Source organism: Phyllobates terribilis, unplaced genomic scaffold (assembly GCF_046119375.1).
Source record: "Phyllobates terribilis strain yellow unplaced genomic scaffold, ASM4611937v1 Scaffold_2__4_contigs__length_985480577, whole genome shotgun sequence".
Classification (NCBI taxonomy): Eukaryota; Metazoa; Chordata; class Amphibia; order Anura; family Dendrobatidae; genus Phyllobates; species Phyllobates terribilis.
The window spans coordinates 427891750-427917814 of NW_027362762.1; the positions used below are offsets into that span (position 1 = coordinate 427891750).

Below are 26065 nucleotides of genomic sequence, written 5' to 3' on the forward strand. Positions count from 1 at the left end.
AAAACTTAACAGGCAAATTTATCTGCTAACGCAAAATTCTTGAAGATCTGAGCACAGGGTACCATTTACCCTTCAGGTGCTGTTCAGAGTCAGCTCTTCCCCTTAACAGTCAGTATCTTCTAGGAGAGAATCTCAACAGATTTTCAGCTTACTGCTAAAATTAAAGTAAAAAGTGCATCCCAATAATTATGGGGGAAATCAACGTACTGTATTTCAGGAACATCTTTCATCTCCTTTCTCTTGCATCCACTGTAATTTTTTGGTGTTTTTCTCAGGTCTTCTTTAAGATGTAATAAATAGTAGTTGTGACTGATGTCAAAATGGTTTAGATGGATGAACTGAATGTTCTGTTTTTGTTTTGTTATAACCTACAGTTAGGTCCATATATATTTGGACAGAGACAACATTTTTCTAATTTTGGTTCTAGAGATTACCACAATGAATTTTAAACAAAACAATTCAGATGCAGTTGAAGTTCAGACTTTCAGCTTTCATTTGAGGGTATCCACATTAAAATTGGATGAAGGGTTTAGGAGTTTCAGCTCCTTAACATGTGTCACCCTGTTTTTAAAATTGGACAATTGACTCCAAGGCTATTTCATGGACAGGTGTGGGCAATCCCTTCGTTATGTCATTCTCAATTAAGCAGATAAAAGGCCTGGAGTTGATTTGAGGTGTGGTGCTTGCATTTGGAAGGTTTTGCTGTGAAGTAAACATGAGGTCAAAGGAGCTCTCCATGCAGGTGAAACAAGCCATCCTTAAGCTGCAAAAACAGAAAAAAAACATCCGAGAAATTGCTACAATATTAGGAGTGGCAAAATCTACAGTTTGGTACATGCTGAGAAAGAAAGAAAGCACTGGTGAACTCATCAATGCAAAAAGACCTGGGCGCCCACGGAAGACAACAGTGATGGATGATCGCAGAATAATCTCCATGGTGAAGAGAAACCCCTTCACAACAGCCAACCAAGTGAACAACACTCCCCAGGAGGTAGGCGTATCAATATCCAAATCTACCATAAAGAGAAGACTGCATGAAAGTAAATACAGAGGGTTCACTGCACGGTGCAAGCCACTCATAAGCATCAAGAATAAAAAGGCTAGACTGGACTTTGCTAAAAAAACATCTAAAAAAGCCAGCACAATTCTGGAAGAACATTCTTTGGACAGATGAAACCAAGATCAACCTCTACCAAAATGATGAAAAGAGAAAAGTATGGCGAAGGCGTGGTACAGCTCATGATCCAAAGCATACCACATCATCTGTAAAACACGGCGGAGGCTGTGTGATGGCTTGAGCATACATGGCTGCCAGTGGCACTGGGTCACTAGTGTTTATTGATGATGTGACACAGGACAGAAGCAGCCGAATGAATTCTGATGTATTCAGAGCCATACTGTTTGCGCAGATCCAGCCAAATGCAGCCAAACTGATTGGTCGTCGTTTCATACTACAGATGGACAATGACCCAAAACATAAAGCCAAAGCAACCCAGGAGTTTATTAAAGCAAAGAAGTGGAATATTCTTGAATGGCCAAGTCAGTCACCTGATCTCAACCCAATTGAGCATGCATTTCACTTATTAAAGACTAAACTTCAGACAGAAAGGCCCACAAACAAACAGCAACTGAAAACCACCGCAGTGAAGGCCTGGCAGAGCATCAAAAAGGAGGAAACACAGTGTCTGGTGATGTCCATGAGTTCAAGACTTCAGGCAGTCATTGCCAACAAAGGGTTTTCAACCAAGTACTAGAATTGAACTTTTTATTTACAATTATTTAATCTGTCCATTTACTTTTGGTCCCTTTAAAAACAGGGTGGCACATGTTAAGGAGCATAAAACTCCTAAACCCTTCATCCAATTTTAATGTGGATACCCTCAAATGAAAGCTGAAAGTCTGAACTTCAACTGCATCTGAATTGTTTTGTTTAAAATTCATTGTGGTAATGTCTAGAACCAAAATTAGAAAAATGTTGTCTCTGTCCAAATATATATGGACCTAACTGTATGTGTCATAATTGGCTATAATCATGCAGTTCTTTGCCTTCCTCTGGATCACACATTTAGCTGATAATTGATGGATCTGTATTTTTCAAGCTTATGTAAGACAAACCTAGGCTTTTTTACGTCAGTACTTTGGTCAGGATATGAGGGTTTATGAGGGATATGGGACAAGTTGCAGTTTTGAATGATGTTGCTCACTTTACCACATAACATACCAAAATCCAGGGGAAAAAATGTGAGATTGTAAAAAAAAACCAAAAAAAACTAAATTCTGCATTTCTTTTTGAGTTTCATTTTTATAGTGTTCTACGTGCAGTAAAAAACACTGCATGGCAACATGATTCTGCACCATTATGGCGAAATATCAAATTCCGATATTTTTTCAAGTGGAAGACTGTTCAGGAAACGCTGGCATTTTTTTCTCTGCAATGTCTTTTTTAGCGTTTTTAGGGCATTTCCTAAGCACTTACTTTACATGTTTTTCTGACGACAGTTTTCTATGTGCGATTTTACAGCATTTTTATGCGTCTTTTATATTAGCATTTTTCACATCTTTTTGTTTTACTCCAGATGAAGAAACCGGTTTTCAAGCAAAGACACCAATGTCTCTTGGGTATCTTTTGAGCCTTCCGATTGATTTGTAAAGTATAGAGCATCCTCAGAGAGGAAAATACCTGAAGAATGGTCAGCTCACTTCTTTTAACTGCTTGGTGTTTCTGGAAACCTGAAGCTGTTAAGATATGCTTTAAAGACCGATCATGTGAGCAGCAAGTCATTTTTACATAGAAATGTTCATTCTTTTGAACGTTACTTAGTGCTTTTTCTTGCCTGAAAAAATTGTTGCATGCAAATGCGCTAAGGGTTTATTTTTGCAAGAGGAGCTGTAGTGGTTATTGGTACTAAATTAGGATACATACGTTCTGTTCACTTCCTCTTTTATATCTCTAGGATAAAAGATGTCTCACATTCTGTAGGTCTAATGCACAGGTTAAACTTAGTTCAGGCAGCCTGAATATGTGGGTAACAAAATTTGGCAATTTGACAATACACAAAATAAATCTGTTTTTTTTTTAGGCAAATCCACTCCAGATCCACTCCCCTTGTCTAGACGCACAGATTCATCAGGGTGTCTTCAACACTTTTCTATGCAAGATTTGTGCCAAAATTTTGCCACTTTTGGCGTTTTTACACCAGTCTCGGTCATCTCCACCAACGTGGTCAGAGCCTGGATAGGGCATGAGGAGGACCCACTGGCAAATTCATGAAAATTTACACCACTATAGTGAATGTACTTTAGTCCTTTAATGGAGTAACATAGTTCTCGCTGAGGCACATAGCAATTGTAAGATGCACTTAATTCATTAAAAGGCGACTTGTAATGAATTAGGCACATCTTGTAGCAGCAGCGCCTTCATTAAAACACCACTCCAGCGTTTTGTTTTATTTTACCACTGGAGTGGTGTCACTAATATATATTCCCAGCCCCTAGTAATATACTTACCAGCCGCCATCTTCTTCAGTTCTCTGGTCATCTTCTGCAGTTTGTGACCTGCTGGGTCGCTCCAGTGTTTGCTGGGCGAGGTTGAGGTTACTCGAAAACTTACAAATGGTGTTCAAACATCCTGCATAGGCGTAGGATAAATAGATTTTTTAAGTTTAAAATGTTTTCTGTCAAATATCTTTGACACTAATATGGCATATTATATATGGTTTTGTTCAGAATTCAATTTTGCTTTCTCTCCCCGTAATATTTTTAGCTTTTGAAGCAGTTTTGTCTGCAATTTCTGCAACAATTTTGGAATTAAAAGCACAACTAAATGTTCAGATCCAAAATTAGCCAATCACAGATGATGCTCGTGTGACCAATCATAAGCTGGATGTGGTAGCCAATCACATTACATCACATCTGCTGCTTTAATCTTTGTTTGTTTTATTTGTTGGTCAATCTAGTGAAGAGAACTGATTATGATCGGAGCCTTCAGATTTTTCTCAGTGGAGGATCATGTGCGAGTTGTAGTACTGCATGAAGATTGTTATTCTGGCCCTCACGTGGCATGGAAGATTGGCTGTAATCAGAGTACAATTGTAAGAATTTTGCTTGGAATAACTCAGGGCAGGCCTGGACCTGGTCTGCCCAGAAAGTTAACGAACAGGGAGTATAGAGTACTAATAAGAACATCCCATTCCAATCGAAAGCTTACCTCTCCTCAGCTTCTGCGAGTATGGCAAGAAACATACAATTTTAAGGTAGCAACATCAATTGTTAGGAAGAGATGCTTGGAAGCAGGTTTGAGAGGGTGCAAGGCCCGAAAGAAACCATTGAGGACAGCAATACAAGGACAAAGGCGAAAACCGTGGGCATTGAAATATTCAAAGTAGAGAAAGAAGGAGTGGGAGGACGGTGTTGTAGAGGGTATGGTTAATGCAAAAAAATACATAGATATCCTTCATAAGAACATGCTGCCTTCTGATCAACACCTGTTTTCATGGGATTACATCTTCTAGGATGATAGTGCTCCTTGTCACAGAGCTAAGACAGTAGCAGAGTGCAAAAAAAAGAACAATTGACTGGCCAGCTCAGGCACCAAAACATGTGGCACAAGATATCATTAGAGCTATCTAGAAAACAGCCAAGGACCAGGTGTGAGGCTCTGATACAGGCCTGGAAACACATCATCACTCGCGAACATCTGCAGAAGCTTGTTAACTCAATGCCACAGAGATGCAAGTTGGTCCTCAAGAGCAAACGCTGGCCAATAAAGTATTAAAAGCTAAAGTTGGACTTTAAAGAACCTTGAATTAAATAAAAAATTATAAATCTTAAAAAGTAACAAGTAAGTTTGTGTGAACCTGCACCAGAAATTAATGAACTTACAAACCTGTTCACCGTTCTTCACACTTTACTGTAGGTAAGGTTATGCTGTAAAATAAATTATCTTGGTATGTTCAAAAATGAGTATAGCACACAATGAGGAATTACAAAAACAAACATATTCCACCAGTTTCACTGGGTAAATGCAGGAGTAAGAAAGATATAGTTTTCTTCAAGCCTATGCAGGACTTTTGAACACCACTGTAAGTCTATGAGAGCCAGAACGAGAGTCTTATAGACTTGCATTGAGAGCTTGTGACAGTTACATCTGACTTCTGGTCAGTCAGAAGTTGCAGTCACAAGATGGTGGCGCGGGACTGGAGCGGCACAGGGAATAGCCGAATACTGCGGCTGGTAAGTATAATACTAGAGGCAGGAAACATGGATTAGTGATTATCACTCCGGTGGTGAAAGAAATAAAACGCTGGAGTAGTGCTCCACGACTTGCATGCAAAACACCAGTCTCAATGAACGAAGCCCATAATGTTACACACTAGTTAGTTTTTGTTTTGTTTTTTTTATTTCACAAAGCTAAAATAAACCTTTTTTTTAATGTATTTGTCCCCAAAAAAGTGCAAATTACTATATGCCTGAATTTCTGGCACAACACTTAAAGTTAATGATCAAAATGGCAAAATTCATGTCACATGTACAGTGATTATCTACAGCTTTATCTACAGAAAACTCTTTTTTTTGAACAACATCTGATAAAATACTTTAGAATAGAATTACAGGATTTGGTATAAGGGAACACTGAGTATTCTCCCATTTTAAAGGGCATTTAATATTGTATGATAATGCTGAATGCAATACACAATTATGAAATATGTCACAGTTATTTCTCTCATAATGTCCTAACTGCTGATAGGACAAACGGGTTGAAACCACTAATTGTGAGTTTAAAATGGCATCTGGGTAAAATATACCGTGAAAGGATTCTTTAGGAAGGAAAAGTAATTGCCTGAGCTTGAAAATGTCACACTTAAGGTAAATTGTACTGTTCTTTTAGATGGGGGCTTTCTAATATGTGTCATCAGTATGTATTGCTGAATTAGACTGATTTATAGAGGCATTACTATCCTTTATGCATAAAGCTTAGCAGTCACTGTGACCTTCTGCGGAGATTTATCATCGTTACATGTATAGCAGATCCTTCTGGACGCCATTGTGTAAACCACATTCTCCGGCATTTAAACACGACTACATTGTGTCCAGTGCCTTTTTTAGTTATTACTTTACTCTGTGAAGGTTTTGTAGGAATTATTGGAAATTGTGGACCACTCTCCTACATCAGGGGGTCATGTCAACAGGTGTTTGAACAACACATATGCCAGGTATTCTTGCTATAATCTTTATTACTGGAGGGCTATGTCTGGGGAATTGCCATGCTTGGAATCATATGGCGTTCTTGTGTAAAAGAACTCACAGAAATTGTTACTTGTAGTCCTCCAATGCATAGAACCAGAATGAATGTAGTTTTCGACTGTAGATAATAAAGGTCTTGTTTTGGTACTCCCATCATATGCCACTATTAAGAGGGCATGTAATAAAGAGATTGTTGTAAATGTATGTCTGTAATTCAACCTGATTTATTGATTATTGCATTTTAACAGTAAATATTTACGGGTATGTGTACACGTTAAAGGACTAATTTTTATTTTTACCATGGGCCTAAGAACTACCAGGCAGGTAGTTGCTACGTCACCGATCTCTGCCGACACAGATGCGTTTTTTCTTCCAGGAAGATACAGAAACGGTCAGGAAAAAATCTGGAGCATTTCTGCATCGTGGGCACATAGCGTAATGAGTAGTGCTGAGCATTCCAATACTGAAATATCGGGTATCGACCGATATTCGCGGTATCGGAGTTCCGATACTGAGTTCCGATACTTTTAGAATATCGAATACCGGAATCGGAAGTTCCCACAATGCCTGCGCTCTGCAGTGTCTCTGAAGGATGACAAGCTGGATGGCAGCGCTCAGCTTACTGTACTTGTCATTTAGTGTTAAAGGATTTATTAAAAAAAATAATAGTTTTTCATGCACCGTCTCTTTAAAAAAGCCGGCCGGCAATTCAGCATCGGTACCCGACAATTTAGAATAGAAAGAATAGAGCATCACACATAGATTAAATAGATAGAAACATGTCAGTCACATATATAAGAAGTACAGTGATAATGTTGATTACTGTACTTGTCATTTAGTGTTAAAATAAAGGATTTATTAAAAAAAAAATTGGCTTGGGGTTCCCCGTAATTTTAGTCTCTAGCGGAGGTTAAGCAGACGGCTGGGGCAGATGTTTGAAGCCTGGGAAGGGGGTAATACCCACGGAGCTTCCCAGGCTACTAATATCAGCCCCCAGCTGAATACCTAGCCTTTACTAGCTATTAAAATGGGGGACCCCCAAAAAATGACGTATTTTAATAGCTAGCAAAGGCTAGGCAGACAGCTGGAGGCTGATATTAATAGCCCAGGAAGGGTGCCATGAATATTGGCCCCCTCCTAGGCTAGAAACACCAGCCGTCAGCCGCCCCAGAAATGGCGCATCCATAGGATGCGCCAATTCTGGCACTTAGCCTCGCTCTTCCCACTACCCTGTAGCGGTGGCAGTGGGGTAATAGGGCTGAGGTTGATGTCAGCTTATAATGCCAGCTGACATCAAGCCCAGGTTAGTAATGGAGAGGCGTCTATAAGACACCCCCATTACTAACCCCATAGTGAAAGTTAAAAAAAAACACAAACACCCAGAATAAAGTCCTTTAATTGAAATAAACACACAATTCTTTATTGTTCTACATTAAACCATACTTACCATCATGCCCATTCCAGCTGAAGCCAATCTCTTCTGCAATAAAAGTAAAATAATAAACCAACATCATCCTTACCTTTCCATGGTTCCCAGGACGGCTTCAGCTCTGTTACATTCACATGACAGGCTGGATCGCAGCCGAAAGCTGCCATCCAGCTTGCCATGCCGCAGACACTGAGAAGCGCAAGCATGCTTGCGCTCCTCAGAGTCTGGCTGTAACGGCATCCAGATGAGCCGAGTTCATGTCCAATGAACTCAGCTCACCTCATGCACATCACTGACAGCGTGGGAGAATTCTCCTGCGCATGCGGTGAGCGCAGGAGAATTCTCCCACGCTGTCAGTGACGTGCATGAGGTGAGCTCATGTCCAATGAACTCAGCTCACCTCTCAGTGTCTGCGGCATGGCAAGCTGGATGGCAGCGTTCTGCTACGATCCAGCCTGTCATGTGAATATAGCAGAGCTGAAGCCGTCCTGGGAACTGTGGAAAGGTAAGGATGATGTTGCTTTATTATTTTACTTTTATTGCAGAAGACATTGGCTTCAGCTGGAATGGGCGTGATGGTAAGTATGGTTTTATTTAGAACAATAAAGAATTGTGTGTTTATTTCAATTAAAGGACTTTATTCTGGGTGTTTGTGGTTTTTTTTAACTTTCACTATGGGGTTAGCAATGGGGGTGTCTTATAGACGCCTCTCCATTACTAACCTGGGCTTGATGTCAGCTGACATTATAAGCTGACATCAACCCCAGCCCTATTACCCCACTGCCACCGCTACAGGGCAGTGGGAAGAGTGAGGCTAAGTGCCAGAATTGGATGCGCCATTTCTGGGACGGCTGACGGCTGGTGTTTCTAGCCTGGGAGGGGGCCAATATTCATGGCACCCTTCCTGGGCTATTAATATCAGCCCCCAACTGTCTGCCTAGCCTTTGCTAGCTATTAAAATAGGGGGGACCCCACGTCATTCTTTTGAGGGTCCCCCGTGGGTATTACCCCCTTCCCAGGCTTCAAACATCTGCCCCAGCCGTCTGCTTAACCTCCGCTAGAGACTAAAATTACGGGGAACCCCACGCCAATTTTTTTTTTAATAAATCCTTTATTTTAACACTAAATGACAAGTACAGTAATCAACATTATCACTGTACTTATATATGTGACTGACATGTTTCTATCTATCTAATCTATGTGTGATGCTCTATTCTTTCTATTCTAAATTGTCAGGTACCGATGCTGAATTGCCGGCCGGCTTTTTTAAAGAGACGGTGCATGAAAACACTATTATTTTTTAAAATAAATCCTTTAACACTAAATGACAAGTACAGTAAGCTGAGCGCTGCCATCCAGCTTGTCATCCTTCAGAGACACTGCAGAGCGCAGGCATTATGGGAACTTCCGATTCCGGTATTCGATATTCTAAAAGTATCGGAACTCCGTTACCGCGAATATCGGCCGATACCCGATATTTCAGTATCGGAATGCTCAACACTACTCATTACGCTATGTGCCCACGATGCAGAAATGCTCCCAATTTTTCCCTGACCGTTTCTGTATCTCCCTGGTAGAAAAAACTCATGTGCATTTTAAATGCGTTTTTCCTGCCAGGGACATGCGGATGTGAAGCGTTCTTCACTTGCATTTCCGCATGCGGGTTGTCAAGCGCTTTCCAAGCGATTTTAGCATCACTTGGAAAGTACTTGACAACTTGGTCACACTATATAAATCCATGCAACCGGCATGGATTTATATAGTGTGACCGTAAAGAATGGTAAAAAATAAAAAATAAATATTATACTTACCTTCTGATGGCCCCCAGTGTCCTTAGCGATCCGTCTTAGCTTGCCGGCAGCTCGCGGTGGACTAAAAGGACCTGCCATGATGTCATTTAGTCATGTGACGGGTCACGCAACCACTGATGTCGGCGGTCGCGTGATCCGTCACATGACTAAATTACATCATGGCTGGTCCTTTTTAGACCATCGCGAGCTGCCGGCAAGCCAGGACGCATCGCTATGGAGACCGGGGGCCATCAGAAGGTAAGTATAATGTATATTTTTTATGTTATTCTTTTTTTACAGGTAATATGGTACCTGGGTCCAGAGGAGAGTCTCCTCTTCTCCAGACCCGTGTACCATCCGCACATTGAACCGCATGGTATCCGCATCTGCTGATATAGTGATGCTTATGTCATGCGGTGTAATGCAAGTCAATGGCGGCGAAAACGCAGCGATTTCGCAAAATAATTGGTAGTGCTGTGGATTTTTCCACAATGATAATCCGCAGCGGAAATTTCCGCAGCATGTGAACAACACATGGGGGAACATGGCAGACCTTTTACCAAGCGTTTTTTAAGTGTTTCTGCAGTGGAATTGCCATTGCGGAAACACTTAAAAAACGCATAGTGGGCACACAGCCTTACAGTTACAGTACGTGTAACAGAACTGCGTCTTGTAACAAGACTTACACACTGGAATCCATGATATGACCAGACAGATTGTCATTCCATGGGGTAAACAATTAGTTAATTTCCTAGTAAATGACAGAGATCTTGGAAACTATGAAACATTTGTGCAGAAGGTATTTTGGTAAATTGTACAACATTTCATTATAGAAAAATAACAGTGCACTTTGAGAGCATTTGTTTAGATTATCAAATTTAACATCGTATAATTTGTTTACCTTTGTTTATTTTTTTACAGTATTTGACCTTCTACGCAAAGGGTATGTAAACTCTTGTATGTTTTGACATTCACATATTTGATAATCCAAGCGTATATGTTTACTATATGTGTTCAGAGTTGCAGATGCAATACATACACTGCATGTCTTGTATTAAACCATTGTTCTACAGTTGACCCTATATTACTGTTTATGTGTTAGAACAATGCTTCTTATTCTTCGACTGGGGTCTTACCACCTAAAATATATTTATACCTGAGCATAACCATTTCATTTAATGCATTGTAAACATTTTTACAATGATCTCTTATTTTAAAGGTTTGTCTACTTAACTCTATATAATATAAAAATAATCACAAAGTAAATTAGCTATCAGTTCATTAATTATTGGTATGATTACTTCATTTTCTGCACACTGAAGCCGCTTTTGCTGATACCAAAATATAGAATTAGAGTTTTCACTCTAGAAGTGAGACATTCTGTATAATTAGAGATTATGCTTTGCAAACCTCTCCTGCATTTTGGCATGAATGTGACTTATGGGCCTTAGCATGAAAATAAACTGGCCAGGATTGGAACTGGCTCTCATCCTGGCTGTTTAACACCTTAAGTGCCATGACTAACAGCAACCATAGCATCTAGTGATTAGACAGAAAGAGGAAGCTCCCTCTGTCACCCCATTAGGGCTTTACAACATGATCTTGGGTGGTGGAGATAGGTTGATCTTGATGGACCTAGCTCTTTTTTCAACCTATGTAACTATACTGATGGCTTTCCATTCCAGCTAGGGACCTAACACAGGACTGCCATCTTTGAATTTCTCTTAAAGAGAACCTGTCATCGGATTCATGCTGCCCAAACCACTGACTTTATTGCAGCCGTGTATGCTTTAATTTAAATGCTATGGTGTTTCAGAGAAATATACTTTGAAAACTCAGCCGGGAAGTATGTGTTTTAGCTGACTAATCCGTTGCTGGCTTCCAGCTGCCCAGCTATTCAGAAAGGTCTCTCCTTTTATGTGTGTATGGGGAGATACCTGTCAGTCATAGGGACCTGCCTCGGACTAGTTTGCCAAAACACATAGTCCCCTGCCAGATGTTGAAAGTACGTCTTCTCTGAAATGCCGCAGCATTTCAGAGTAAAACACACGTGGCTGCTATTATACAGCCAGGCTCTGATTCACGCTGCCTGTGGTTTGGGCAGCTTGAATCTCCTTCTGTCAGGTTCCCTTTAAGACTAATAGGATGGCTGTCAGTCTACAAAAGTATTGCAATGTATTGTAAAAGCAATACATTTACAATTCTAAAAGCAAAAGAGGAGACTGAGAATAGACTTAATAGCTGTCTACAAATATCTAAAGGGCTGTCACAGTGTAGAGGAATCATCCTTATTCTCATTTGCACATGGAAACATGAGAAGCAATAGAGTGAAACTGAAAGGGAGAAGATACAGATTAGATATTAGAAAAAACTTTTTGACAGTGAGGGTGATCTACGAGTGGAACAGGCGGCCTCGAGAGGTGGGGAGTTCTCCTTCAATGGACGTCTTCAAACAGAGGCTGGACAGACATGAGATGGTCTAGTGAATCCTGCATTGAGCAAGGGGTTGGACACGATGACCCTGGAGGTCCCCTCCAACTCTAACATTCTATGATTCTATTGATTCCACACTTTAATTCTAAAGCTTAATATAGTTTTTCTAAAAAGATTTAAAAAAAATAAAAACATCCTTTTTTTTGTACAAAAAATAAATAAAAAAAAAACAATAAAATGACCGTTAATGAGGTTAATAAATGTTTATCCACCTTCTATAAATTCAGATGTATCCCTCATAGATTAATATATGTTTATTCCAGCCTGTATAAGTTCAGACTTAAAGGACTTAATAACTAGTGACCTATCTATGGGATAGATGACCAACATGTGATTGGTGGGATCTGATATCTGGCATCTCAACCGATCAGCCGAAATCCGATCCAGCAGTGGCTGAATGTAAAGCCCCCGTCTCACATAGCGAGATCGCTAGCGAGATCGCTGCTGTGTCATAGTTTTGGTGACGCAACAGCGACCTCACCAGCGATGTCGCTATGTGTGACACTTTGCAACGATCAGGCCCCTGCTGTGAGGGCGCTGATCGCTGCAAAGTGTCCTGGACCATTTTTTGGTCGTTGCTTTCCCGCTGGTCAGCACACATCGCTGTGTGTGACCAGCGGGAGCAGCGATCAGGCTGGTAACCATGATAAACATCGGGTTACTAGGGGCACACGCGCTCCTAGTAACCCGTTGTTTATCATGGTTACGAGCCTGCTAAAGTGAGCGGTAACCTCCCGCTCACTGTAGCAGAGTGGTAACCATGATAAACAACGGGTTACTAGGAGCGCGTGTGCCCCTAGTAACCCGATGTTTACCATAGTTATCAGCCTGCTCCTGCTTCAGCAGGCTCGTAACCAGGAGCAGGACATCGTGGAAAGATTCTTTCCACGATGTCGCTGCTCCCCTGATCGTTGGTGAGCCTGCCTGTTTGACAGCTCACCAGCGACCACATAGCGACGCAGCAACGATCCCTGACAGGCCGTATCGTTGTCGGGATCGTTGCAGCGTCGCTAAATGTGACGGGGCCTTAAGCTATGTATGGGGCAGAACACAGAAGCTTTGTACTTTCCTTACTGGATGCTGCCAAGTTCTGCACATTACCCCATTCATTCCCAGCTGCCACTGCAAGAGCAGTTTTCTGCTCATCGGTGGGAGTGTCAGGTGTCGGACCCCCACCAATCTAATGATGATGAGGTCATTAGTTGTTAATTGCTACTCCTACTACTTTAATTTTTTTTTTCATTCACATTTAAAATGAATGTAAAATTCTTCTGACTATTACTTTCAATATTTTTGCTTTAATCTTTGTATGGATTACTTACCTAACAAATAAAGCAGTTTGTAGAGGTATAAAAAAACACAGCTAATAATCTAAAAAATATGAGAATGACTGGTGTTTTCCAGTATTTAGCAGTATACAGTGGTGGCCAAAAGTATTTGCACCCCTGCAATTCTGTCAGATAATACTCAGTTTCTTCCTGAAAATGATTGCAATCACAAATTCTTTGGTATTATTATTTTCATTTAATTTGCTTGCAAGGAAAAAACACAAAAGAGAATGAAGCAAAAATTAAATCATTGATCATTTCACACAAAACTCCAAAAATGGGCCAGACAAAAGTATTGGCACCCTCAGCCTAATATTTGGTTGCACAACCTTTAGCCAAAATAACTGCGAACAACCGCTTCCGGTAACCATCAATGAGTTTCTTACAATGCTCTGCTGGAATTGTAGACCATTCTTCTTTGGCAAACTGCTCCAGGTCCCTGATATTTGAAGGGTGTCTTCTCCAAACTGCCATTTTGAGATCTCTCCACAGGTGTTCTATGGGATTCAGGTCTGGACTCATTGCTGGCCACCTTAGAAGTCTCCAGTGCTTTCTCTCAAACCATTTTATAGTGCTTTTGGAAGTGTGTTTTGGGTCATTGTCCTGCTGGAAGACCCATGACCTCTGAGGGGGACCCAGCTTTCTCACACTGGGCCCTACATTATGCTGCAAAATTTGTTGGTAGTCTTCAGACTTCATAATGCCATGCACACGGTCAAGCAGTCCAGTGCCAGAGGCAGCAAAGCAACCCCAAAACATCAGGGAACCTCCACCATGTTTGACTGTAGGGACCGTGTTCTTTTCTTTGAATGCCTTTTTTTTTCCCTGTACACTCTATGTTGATGCTTTTTCCCAAAAAGCTCTACTTTTGTCTCATCTGACCAGAGAACATTCTTCCAAAACGTTTTAGGCTTTCTCAGGTAAGTTTTGGCAAACTCCAGCCTGGCTTTTTTATGTCTCGGGGTAAGAAGTGGGGTCTTCCTGGGTATCCTACCATACAGTCCCTTTTCATTCAGACACCGACGGATAGTACGGATTGACACTGTTGTACCCTCGGACTGCAGGGCAGCTTGAACTTGTTTGGATGTTAGTCGAGGTTCTTTATCCACCCTCCGCACAATCTTGCGATGAAATCTCTCGTCAATTTTTATTTTCCGTCCACATCTAGGGAGGTTAGCCACAGTGCCATGGGCTTTAAACTTCTTGATGACACTGCGCACGGAAGACACAGGAACATTCAGGTCTTTGGAGATGGACTGTAGCCTTGAGATTGCTCATGCTTCCTCACAATTTGGTTTCTCAAGTCCTCAGACAGTTCTTTGGTCTTCTTTCTTTTCTCCATGCTCAATGTGGTACACACAAGGACACAGGACAGAGGTTGAGTCAACTTTAATCCATGTTAACTGGCTGCAAGTGTGATTTAGTTATTGCCAACACCTGTTAGGTGCCACAGGTAAGTTACAGGTGCTGATAATTACACGAATTAGAGAAGCATCACATGATTTTTCAAACAGTGCCAATACTTTTGTCCACCCCCTTTTTTAGGTTTGGTGTGGAATTATATCCAATTTGGCTTTAGGACAATTCTTTTTGTGTTTTTTCATTGAAGACTAATTAAATGAAGATAATAATACCAAAGAATTTGTGATTTCAATCATTTTCAGGAAGAAACTGAGTATTATCTGACAGAATTGCAGGGGTGCCAATACTTTTGGCCACCACTGTAATATCTTATGGCTGTAATGACATGAGTAATAATAATATCAATGACAACTGCTTATCAGAGAAGATAATGCATGCAGTAAAGTTCTACCCTTGTTCCAACTGGTTTATATCCTCATACAATAGAGTTATTTTCCATTAAAATTGCGACATTATCTATACCTCGAAGAAATTAAATATGCCACTCATTCCATCTTTCATGTAGTTTTCTTTTTTACTCTGTTTTAAATGTTCCTGTATCATGTTGCTTAATGCATATGATGTAAGCATACAATATCAGTAAATACTAGAAGAAAATAAATGCTTCTGTTAAAATGTATTTTAATATCTTATCTGAAAATGTAAAAAAAAAATTGATGGTAAAAAAAAAACGACTGCTTTGCTTCAGAAACGGTACCTATTACTTCTGGAATCTAATATTCCCATAGATATGAATATAGTGGAGCTTTAATTATAGACAGAAAGCAGCTTTGTTGTTCCAATCTCATACAACTCCTTTAATAGTTATAACAGATTTTTTTCTATAACCAGCATTTTTTATTTCTCAAAACCTAGCAAAAAAATTCTGAAAAAAAAAATCATATATTAATATGGATTCTGCTAGAATTCTGCTTCTTCTTGGAACTAGCTAAAACTACATCTCTATATAAATGATATAGCTGCAGTAACATTCATTCCCAATGAAGACAGGTTGAGATGTGTGAATGGTGTCAAGATAGTGTCATAGGACATCCAGCTGCAGCCTTTCCGCAATGTTGAGTAGGAGAGCAGAATTTCATCTATACTAGAAAGCAATTTTTTTTAATCATTGAGTGCTTTATATAAAAAGGTGGTCCAAGAAAACCTACTTTTTAATGTAAATAGGTACTTTTGATATTAGATGTAACGTTCCCTGACATTACTGTCTCCTTCGCTGTCTTAGGGCAACAATTATTTGTTCAGCCCATAAACTTCATGTAGATTTTACTAAAAGGTTTTATCCTCTTAGGCCAGTCATGGAGGTGCCATGTGACCATCCGTTCTCAGAGGAGCAAGCTCGGGTTTACTTCAGAGACATTGTGCTGGGCATTGAATACTGTGAGTACTGATGTTTCCAAATAAATGGACATTTTCCTGAACTTTGCTTTTAGCACTTTAGTAAGCAGGGGATATATTCACTATGTACTTATTAATTATTAATGCTTGGAGCTTTTGGTGTTTTAAAGTTGCTTATTTGTCACTTAGTAGAAAAAATTACAATGAAAATATATGTATTCATTTCCATTATATTTGGTATATTCCTCAAAGTACCCCCTCCATACACACCTTTTACTCTTTTACACACCCTTGGCATTTTCTCAAGCAGCTACATCAGGTAGTCACCTGAATGGTTTACAAAGAGCAGGTATGCCTCATCAATAGTTCATTTGTGGAATCATTTGCCTTCAAACAGTGTTTGCGAACATCAGGAGTGTTTTGCAGAGGCATTGTTGGTACACAGTACCATACAGAACAGAGGCCTATTTCACAACTGTTGAAAGCTAGAATTTGGAAAATTTGTGAAGGCGACAGTAGATGTTTCGTCCACAACATAGGCCTTATTCATTGAGTCGCTATTTTGATGAAGTGTGTATAAGAGCCAGATATTTTGGGTAGGGGCCACAGCGTGAAAGGAGGCAAGAGGAAGGGCTTAGCTATGGTTCCATGGGTTTTTAGCCTGTGGAGATCTGTGTTCAGAGTGCATTCAGGCGCTGGTCTGCTGGGGTCTGTAGTCCCTGTGGGAATGTGGAGCGGCATTCTCACAGTCTGTACCAGTAACACTACGTTACTAAGAGGGTTTTCATTTGACTGGATTTTGCCTTCAGGATTTAGGAGCAACCAAAAGAGTCTGGGTGGGAAAGGTTGTTCCTATAATCCAGCCCGGGTCTTAAGGACCCGTCACACTTAGCGACGCTGCAACGATCCCGATAACGATATGACCTGTCAGGGATCGTTGCTGCGTCGCTATGTGGTCGCTGGTGAGCTGTCAAACGGGCATGCTCACCAACGATCAGGGGAGCAGCGACATCGTGGAAAGAATCTTTCCACGATGTCCTGCTCCTGGTTACCAGCCTGCTGCTGAAGCAGGAGCAGGCTGGTAACTATGGTAAACATCGGGTTACTAGGGGCACACGCGCTCCTAGTAACCCGTTGTTTATCAAGGTTACCACTCTGCTACAGTGAGCAAGAGGTTACCGCTCACTTTAGCAGGCTCGTAACCATGATAAACAACGGGTTACTAGGTGCGTGTGTGCCCCTAGTAACCCGATGTTTACCATAGTTACCAGCCTGATCGCTGCTCCCGCTGGTCACACACAGCGATGTGTGCTGACCAGCGGGAGAGCAACGACCAAAAAATGGTCCAGGACACTTTGCAGCGATCAGGGACCTCACAGCAGGGGCCTGATCGTTGCAAAGTGTCACACATAGCGACATCGCTGGTGAGGTCGCTTTTGCGTAACCAAAACCATGACACAGCAGCGATCTCGCTAGCGATCTCGCTATGTGAGACGGGGGCTTTATAGGCCTCATAACAGCTGCTGGGTTAGCTCAGCAGAGTTAGAGTTGTGCTGGAACTGAACAGATGTGTGTTTGTTTGGTGAACACGTTTAAACTGCTTGAGCTGATACAGCCTGGAACATTGAGATTGGTGAGGCTGTAACATTAACTTTATTTCATTGTGCCTGAAGAAAAGGACTGTTTATTTTATTCATTTGTACTGGAGAAAATCTATTTTATTATGGACAATAAACTTTATGCTGTTTTCATGTAAAAACTCTGTGCTAATTTGTATCCAACGACTACCAGAGAACTGAACCCCTTTAGCCAGGATGTCCAACTTAAACACACAGAGGGCCAAAATGAAAAACTTGTACAAAGTTGCAGGTCAACCAGTATACAGTATAATGGGCCCCACAAAGTCCTCCATATAGAATAATGGGCTCCACATAGTCCTCCATGCAGTATAATGGGCCCCACAAAGTCCTGCATATAGAATAATGGGCTACACGTAGTCCTCCATGCAGTATAATGGGCCCCACATAGTTCTCATTATAGTATTATGGGCCCCACATTGCCTTCTATACAGTATATTAGGCCCCACAAAGTCATCCATACAGAATGCTTGTATAGGCGCAAAACGGCTGTTGTCCTGATCCATCTCTCCGCTCCCCCTGCTTTTCTAAAACCATATGAAAAAAGGACACTATTTTTAATTAAATGGTGAGTGCTGATTTTTCTATTGTTACTATTGATCATATGATTTTATGATTTTTTTTGTTGCACTACCGTTTGAATAATTGCGCAGGTATGCTCTTAAACAACAGGTATTCTCTTTAACTGATGATGAATAGGTGCCGTTTTCTTTCATAAATTGGATATTAATGATTATTCTGTTTCCATCAGTATTCGTCAACTTGTGTAAACAGGGTATGCGCAACAAATAACATGATAATGATATGAGTTAGCAATCGTTCTTTCCTCATTTTTGTTTGTCAGCCTGTGTAAACATGTCATTAAATGAGCACTGAACCACTTCATCATTAATTGTGCATTAACGGGCTAAAATCAGCATATATAAATACACTATAAGGTTTCTATTTCTAATCTACACTCTGTAGGGTTCGGATTCATTTGGAATTTCAATTCTGATTTCACTACTGTATGGACTAAAGTAGCCTGTGGAGGTACAAAATGTATCTCCAGGCTTATAAGAAATTTGATCTGCTTCCAGATGTTTGTGGTGAGATATAAGCAAATGCTGGCTTGGTCTATCACTTCCTCAGAATAATGTTTCTTTTTTATAATAACAGACAATCCAGCATATTAAATGAATAGCAAACTGGATATCAATTAAGCCACAGCTTACATATATAGCGTAGAATCAGAAAGGAAGAAATTGCTTGTTATGTATGGGAAAGTAGGTCATACAAAACTACAACTTTAAATTGATAAAAATGAAAAAACAGGCATTGTGGAAAATTGTATACTGCACAGAGAGAGTTAAAGGTAATCTGTCAATACGGTCAACTCTTCTAAGACGTCTATATGGGCATGCAGGCTATTGAAAGTTGAATTAAATGACACCTTGATATCTTTGATCTGATGTCTTATCGCAGAGGAATCCATGTTTTTCTTAATATGTAAATGAGTTGTTAAGATTTATGGGCCGGACACCGATCTCCCCGAGAATCTGCCTCCAGAGCTTATTTTATGTCAAAAGCGGTGTTTCCAGTGTGAGACATGTAGCTCAGGAAAGCAGACTGTCAGCCATTATATACACCCCCTTACATACACATTGCATACACACATTACATATTGTCAGTCTCACACACCCACTTTTATTCAAAATAAGCTCTGGAGGCAGATTCTCAGGGAGATCTATGTCCGGCCTATAGATCTTAACAGCTCATTTACATATTTTAAAAAATGTGTATTTTTCTGGAATAAGACATCAGATTGCAGATAACAAGGTATCATTTTTGTTATGCACACGCCCGGGCTAAGCGGCGTGTGCGTGTGATTGGTAGTGATTCCACTGGACCGTGCCGGAGAGTGAATGCCTGGAGGGGCGTGACTAAGTATTCACCCGATCCGACCAGGGTCGCACGACGGCATACGACGCCAGTGCACCAAGGAGGAACCGAGCAGAGGGACCAGGTGCTACTCCAGGACAGACCCTGGACACGGCTGTTGACCCACACAGGGGAATACAGGAACAGGCTGGTAGGCTGGCACACAGACTGGAGGGTATAGGCAGGCACGACTGGTATGCAGGCAGGCGGGTATGCAGGCAGGGGGGTAAAGGCAAGCACAGCTAGAGTGCAGACAGGGAGGCACTAGCAGGTAGGAACACAGGCGGGATAGGACCCAGTACACACCGGGACTCAGGAACAATACAGGCAGAGGGTTACAGGCAAGCACAGCTAGAGTGCAGACAAGGCTGAGCAGGGAGGACAGGGCTCTGTTCACACGGAACAGACAGGAAGGGAAAGACAGAGCCAGATACTCACACAGTACTTGCAGAGACAACAAGCAGGAGTTAGGTACGAGTACAGACTCTGCAGAAAAAGGAAGGGAACGGACATAGAGGCAAAACAGGTAAAGGACAGGAGAGAGTTCAGACTGGAACTGAGTGTACGGAAGAGACCGACACTGCAGAGGGATACAGGAGCGGGTCCGGGAATACGGCCCCCAGAGAGGCGGAACGAACAGGCAAGGAGCGTGTTCAGACAGGACAGACCAGACACAGGAGCGGGTCTAGGAAATCGGCCACTAGAAGGCGGAACGAACAGGCAAGGAGCGTGTTCAGACAGGACAGACCAGACACAGGAGCGGGTCCGGGAATACGGCCCCCAGAGAGGCGGAACGAACAGGCAAGGAGCGTGTTCAGACAGGACAGACAAGAGAACACAGAAAGGACTCAGTTCAGACACGGGAGCTGATACCGCAAAGCAGGAGACATACAGGACTCAGTTCAGACACGGGAACTGATACAAAAAGCAGGAGACAAGAGACGGGACCTGGCACCTTCAGAGTGCAAGCACACACTGAAGGAAACACTATGCTCAGGCAGGGATAGAAGGGAGCTGCTGAGCTATATACCAAGTGACAGACAGCAATAGGCTGAGGACGCACAAGGGGTGTGACCCACAGCAGGTACAAAAGGCAGGAAGTGATCGGGCGCCGCCCTTAAGCAGCAGAAACAGACACAAACAGACAGCATGGAGGGAAGCCAGAGAGACATTCTGGACAGGAGATCAAGTGCGCCCTCTTGCACAGTGGGAGATGGACCACCATGCAAGGACGCCGCCAGGTATGTTACAGTACCTCCCCCCTTACGCCCCCTCTTCTTCAGGCCTGCCAGAATCTTCCGCAGGGAATTCGAGGACCAGTCGTTCACTGGGTTGGAGGGGGACAGAGACTTAAGGGTAATCTCTGCTTCGAGGTACATCTTGTCAAGCTCACAGGAAGAAATAGACGGGTTATCAGGTACATAATGAGGAAAAGTCACTGTCTCTTTGTTATCTGGTGGTATCCCGGAGGATTCAGGAAACAACTGGAGGTCCTCCGCCGGGTCAGAAGAGTGCAGAGGCTCAGAGAAAACAACTGCTTCAGAGTACACTAGGTCGGACTCACTGGAGGAAGCAGGCGAGGTATCGGGTACCGAGTATAGGAAAGTCTCTGTCCATTCACCACCAGGTGGCACCCCGAAGGGTTCTGGAGACAGCTGGCGGTCCTCCGCCTGGTCAGAGGGGTGTAGAGACTCACGGGTAACCTCTGCTTCAGAGTACACTAGGTCGGACTCACTGGACGAAGCAAGCGAGGTATCAGATCCAGGATATAGGAAAGTCTCTGTCCATTCACCACCAGGTGGCACCCCGAAGGATTCTGAACACAACTGGAGGTCCTCCGCCTGGTCGGAGGGGTGTAGAGACTCAGGAGTAACCTCTGCTTCGGAGTACACTAAGTTGGACTCACTGGACGAAGCGAGCGAGGTATCAGGTACAGAGTATAGGAGAGTCTCTGTCCTTTCGCTACCAGGTAGCACCCCGAAGGGTTCAGGAAACAACTGGAGATCCTCCGCCTGGTCGGAGGGGTGTAGAGACTCGGAGGTAACTACCACTTTGGGGTACCCATTGTCAGGCTCACAGGACGAAGCGGACAAAGTATTGAGTACCGGGTGTAGAGAAGTCTCTCTCCATTTGTCATTGAGTGGTATCCCGGAGGGTTCAGGAGGCAACAGGGGATCCTCCGCCAGGTAGTAGAGGTGCACAGACTCTGAGGTAACCACAGCTTTGGAGCATCCTTGGACATGCACATCGGTTAAAGAGAAAGAAGCATCTGATGCCGGGTGCAGGAAGTTCTCCTGTGTGGAGTCTGGATGGGCAGAAGTCTCTTCGGCCAGGAGAACTGGTGCACTACCCACGCACATTACCCATTGGGGTTTCTCCGGGATACAGGGAGATGAAGCTTCAGTAGGGACTTCAAGGTTGGGGTCAGGAGGTCTCAGGGAGGACAGACCCTGGCGTGACGGCTTGCCTCTAAGTCTAGCACGTCTGGGCTGCCTCTTGAGGTTGAGAGAAGTATTCCGGAAAGCGTAGTCACCCTGTGAGGATTCTGGGTGGGCAGTAGTCTCATTGGGCTGGAGGACTATTGCGCTACCCACACACATTACCCGTCGGGGCTGCTCCGGGATATTGGGAAGTGAAGCTTCAGCAGGGGCTTCAGAGTTAGGGTCCTCGAAGACCATACGAAAGGCCACCAGGAAGGCCTGCAGGTCAAGGATGACAGGATCCCATGCTTCCCATAGGGGGGTGACCCATTTCAAGGCATCACCCGCTAGGTAGTCAATCATAAAGGCCACTTTAGCCCAATCGGAAGGAAAATAGAGAGGGTAGGCCTTAAAGTGTAGCATGCATTGCTCCACAAATGCACGACACTGTCTTGGATCCCCATAGTAACGTGGCGGATCCGCAGGAACGAGGGCTGATAGATCCATCTGGACGGGTGCGTAATTCGCCTGGAACTCAGCTAAAGGGGGAAAAAAATTTATTTATTTTATTTTAATGCATGTATTCGCTGGAAAAACTTCTCAAAGAGCGAAGGCCGTGGGGCTCAACGGGAACCATGGCCTGAGCATGCTGTTATGCACACGCCCGGGCTAAGCGGCGTGTGCGTGTGATTGGTAGTGATTCCACTGGACCGTGCCGGAGAGTGAATGCCTGGAGGGGCGTGACTAAGTATTCACCCGATCCGACCAGGGTCGCACGACGGCATACGACGCCAGTGCACCAAGGAGGAACCGAGCAGAGGGACCAGGTGCTACTCCAGGACAGACCCCGGACACGGCTGTTGACCCACACAGGGGAATACAGGAACAGGCTGGTAGGCTGGCACACAGACTGGAGGGTATAGGCAGGCACGACTGGTATGCAGGCAGGCGGGTATGCAGGCAGGGGGGTAAAGGCAAGCACAGCTAGAGTGCAGACAGGGAGGCACTAGCAGGTAGGAACACAGGCGGGATAGGACCCAGTACACACCGGGACTCAGGAACAATACAGGCAGAGGGTTACAGGCAAGCACAGCTAGAGTGCAGACAAGGCTGAGCAGGGAGGACAGGGCTCTGTTCACACGGAACAGACAGGAAGGGAAAGACAGAGCCAGATACTCACACAGTACTTGCAGAGACAACAAGCAGGAGTTAGGTACGAGTACAGACTCTGCAGAAAAAGGAAGGGAATGGACATAGAGGCAAAACAGGTAAAGGACAGGAGAGAGTTCAGACTGGAACTGAGTGTACGGAAGAGACCGACACTGCAGAGGGATACAGGAGCGGGTCCGGGAATACGGCCCCCAGAGAGGCGGAACGAACAGGCAAGGAGCGTGTTCAGACAGGACAGACCAGACACAGGAGCGGGTCTAGGAAATCGGCCACTAGAAGGCGGAACGAACAGGCAAGGAACGTGTTCAGACAGGACAGACCAGACACAGGAGCGGGTCCGGGAATACGGCCCCCAGAGAGGCGGAACGAACAGGCAAGGAGCGTGTTCAGACAGGACAGACAAGAGAACACAGAAAGGACTCAGTTCAGACACGGGAGCTGATACCGCAAAGCAGGAGACATACAGGACTCAGTTCAGACACGGGAACTGATACAAAAAGCAGGAGACAAGAGACGGGACCTGGCACCTTCAGAGTGCAAGCACACACTGAAGGAAACACTATGCTCAGGCAGGGATAGAAGGGAGCTGCTGAGCTATATACCAAGTGACAGACAGCAATAGGCTGAGGACGCACAAGGGGTGTGACCCACAGCAGGTACAAAAGGCAGGAAGTGATCGGGCGCCGCCCTTAAGCAGCAGAAACAGACACAAACAGACAGCATGGAGGGAAGCCAGAGAGACATTCTGGACAGGAGATCAAGTGCGCCCTCTTGCACAGTGGGAGATGGACCACCATGCAAGGACGCCGCCAGGTATGTTACAATTTTATTCATCTTCCTATGATCTGCATGCCCATATAGACGGCTTAGGAGGGTTGGTTCAATTGACAGATTCCCCTTATAGAGGTGCTATGGTTTTAGAAAATATAGGTTAGTCTTATATAATGAAAAGTTCTATAATTTTTCCTGCTTGTTGTCCTTCATTGCAATCCTTCATATTGTTAACAACCAGCAGATAAAAATCTGTCCCATTTATAGCATAGACATTTAGTTACATGGGTTGTTTTAGTGTTTAGGAAGACAATTTACTTTTACAGATGCAGTAAGCTTATTGTCCATTGTCCTATCTGAATATGCACTGGACATAGTTAGCTATAGTCCAACACCAGCACAGATGAAAGCACAGATGTAAACAGACATTTTTTGTATTGTTTAATTTTGCAGACATTTCCAGTCAATGGATTATAGTTTCTTGTAAGCATTAGTTATGGGGTTCACTGTGAAAAAGTGTTTCTGCTAATACTTAAAGGCTTCTTTAATTACATATGCCTTCATACTGAATTTTGTGGAGTGTGAGCAAGAGGAGTTGTACCAATCTGAAGATCATGCTCAGCTGTTTTTCTATCTCCTGTGTATTACTGTAAAATATGCAAATTGTCTCTTCAGAGAGGAAGAGGACTAGAACTGTAGTGCCACCTATTGGAAGTAGCATCAATCCTAAAAGTCAATATCGACCCTTTAACGAGCCTTGCCACATGACTTAGGATAAAAGCCAAACCAGAATCTCAATTTGCAGACACTGTGTTTCGTGGTACTGTCCCTCGTCAGTGCAAAGTGTGAGATCTGGTTTGGCTGGGTGAGAGGCATCTGACTGGGATCCAAGGGGTAATGTTTCTCGATAAAGGATCGATATTGACTTTTAGGATTGCAACTTCCAATAGGTGGCAGTAGAGTTCTAGTCCTCTTCCTCTCTGAAGAGACAATTTGCATACTTAATTTCCTAGAGGAGCATTGCAAGGTTTAAAAGTCTCCTCACCTTGACATGCCAGGCTTGACAAGTCACTCTCCGCAAGGAGAAAAGTTACCCGTTGGATCCCGATCCGACGCCTCTCACCTAGCCTGTACCCTGAAACACAATGTTTGCAAATTGAGATTCTGGTTTGGCTTTTATCCTAAGTCATGTGACAAGGCTCGTTAGAGGGTCCATATTGACTTTTAGGATTGCTACTTCCAGTAGGTGGAACCAGAGTTCTGGTTCTCTTCCTCTCTGAAGAGACAATTTGCATACTTAATTTCCCAGAGGAGCATTACAAGGCTTAAAAGTCTCCTCACCTTGGCATGCCAGGCTTGACATGACACTCTCCGCAAGGAGAAACGTTACTGTAAAATGTTATGCATTCATGGTCAGTTCTTATGCAAAGGCTGGTACCTGAGACCCATTGATGTTGGGATTGGTAAATCCCAGCATCAGACAATGGAGAATCACAGTGTTATACACTTTAAAATCCACATTGATTTATGTATCTATAAATTTATGCATAGTACAGCAGTGATGGCTCTCTCCTATAACAAGACATCTCACTACAAGCAACACGTGGAACATTTCCTCACTACAGCATTTATTTCAAACTTTTAGCCAAAAAAAAAACAATAATAATAATTATCAGGACAGCTCATAAATGGCTTTATTACAAACTGTGTATGTGGTACAAATGCTATAAAACATAATAAACGTTGGAAAAAATAAAACGTAAAACTTATTTACAGACTAAGAGTAGAAGAATATTTATGAGTAGATGAAAGTTATTTGTAAGGAAATGCATCAGACACTAATCAGACTTATAGGCATGACTTACACCTGGTACATAATTACCTGCCTTTTTTTCTGCTCCATATGCATCTGTGGTGCTGACAATTGAGAATACGGCACTGACGTCATTGCTGGGCGGCATGTTTGCAACCAAACACCCACACACTCCTCCAGCTAGGCGCCAAAATCGCTACCTAGCCTTCCTTGTTAACATTTTACATATGTCAGTTAGGTTTTGCTCTACTGCCAGTCGTAGGGGCCAGTTAGCAAACCAATGGCAAAGTGGGT

At 42.9% G+C, this 26065-nt stretch overlaps 1 protein-coding gene across 2 annotated transcripts in view; it reads left to right on the top strand.

Moving 5' to 3' along the window:
• CAMKK1 (calcium/calmodulin dependent protein kinase kinase 1) overlaps nt 1-26065 on the top strand; it is a 422153-nt gene that overhangs the window by 259698 nt on the left and 136390 nt on the right. For both annotated transcript variants that reach the window (XM_073665198.1, XM_073665200.1), the window contains exons 8-9: nt 10384-10405; nt 15994-16082. In XM_073665198.1, coding sequence (XP_073521299.1) covers nt 10384-10405; nt 15994-16082 — 111 coding nt within the window. The remainder of the gene's footprint in view (nt 1-10383; nt 10406-15993; nt 16083-26065) is intronic.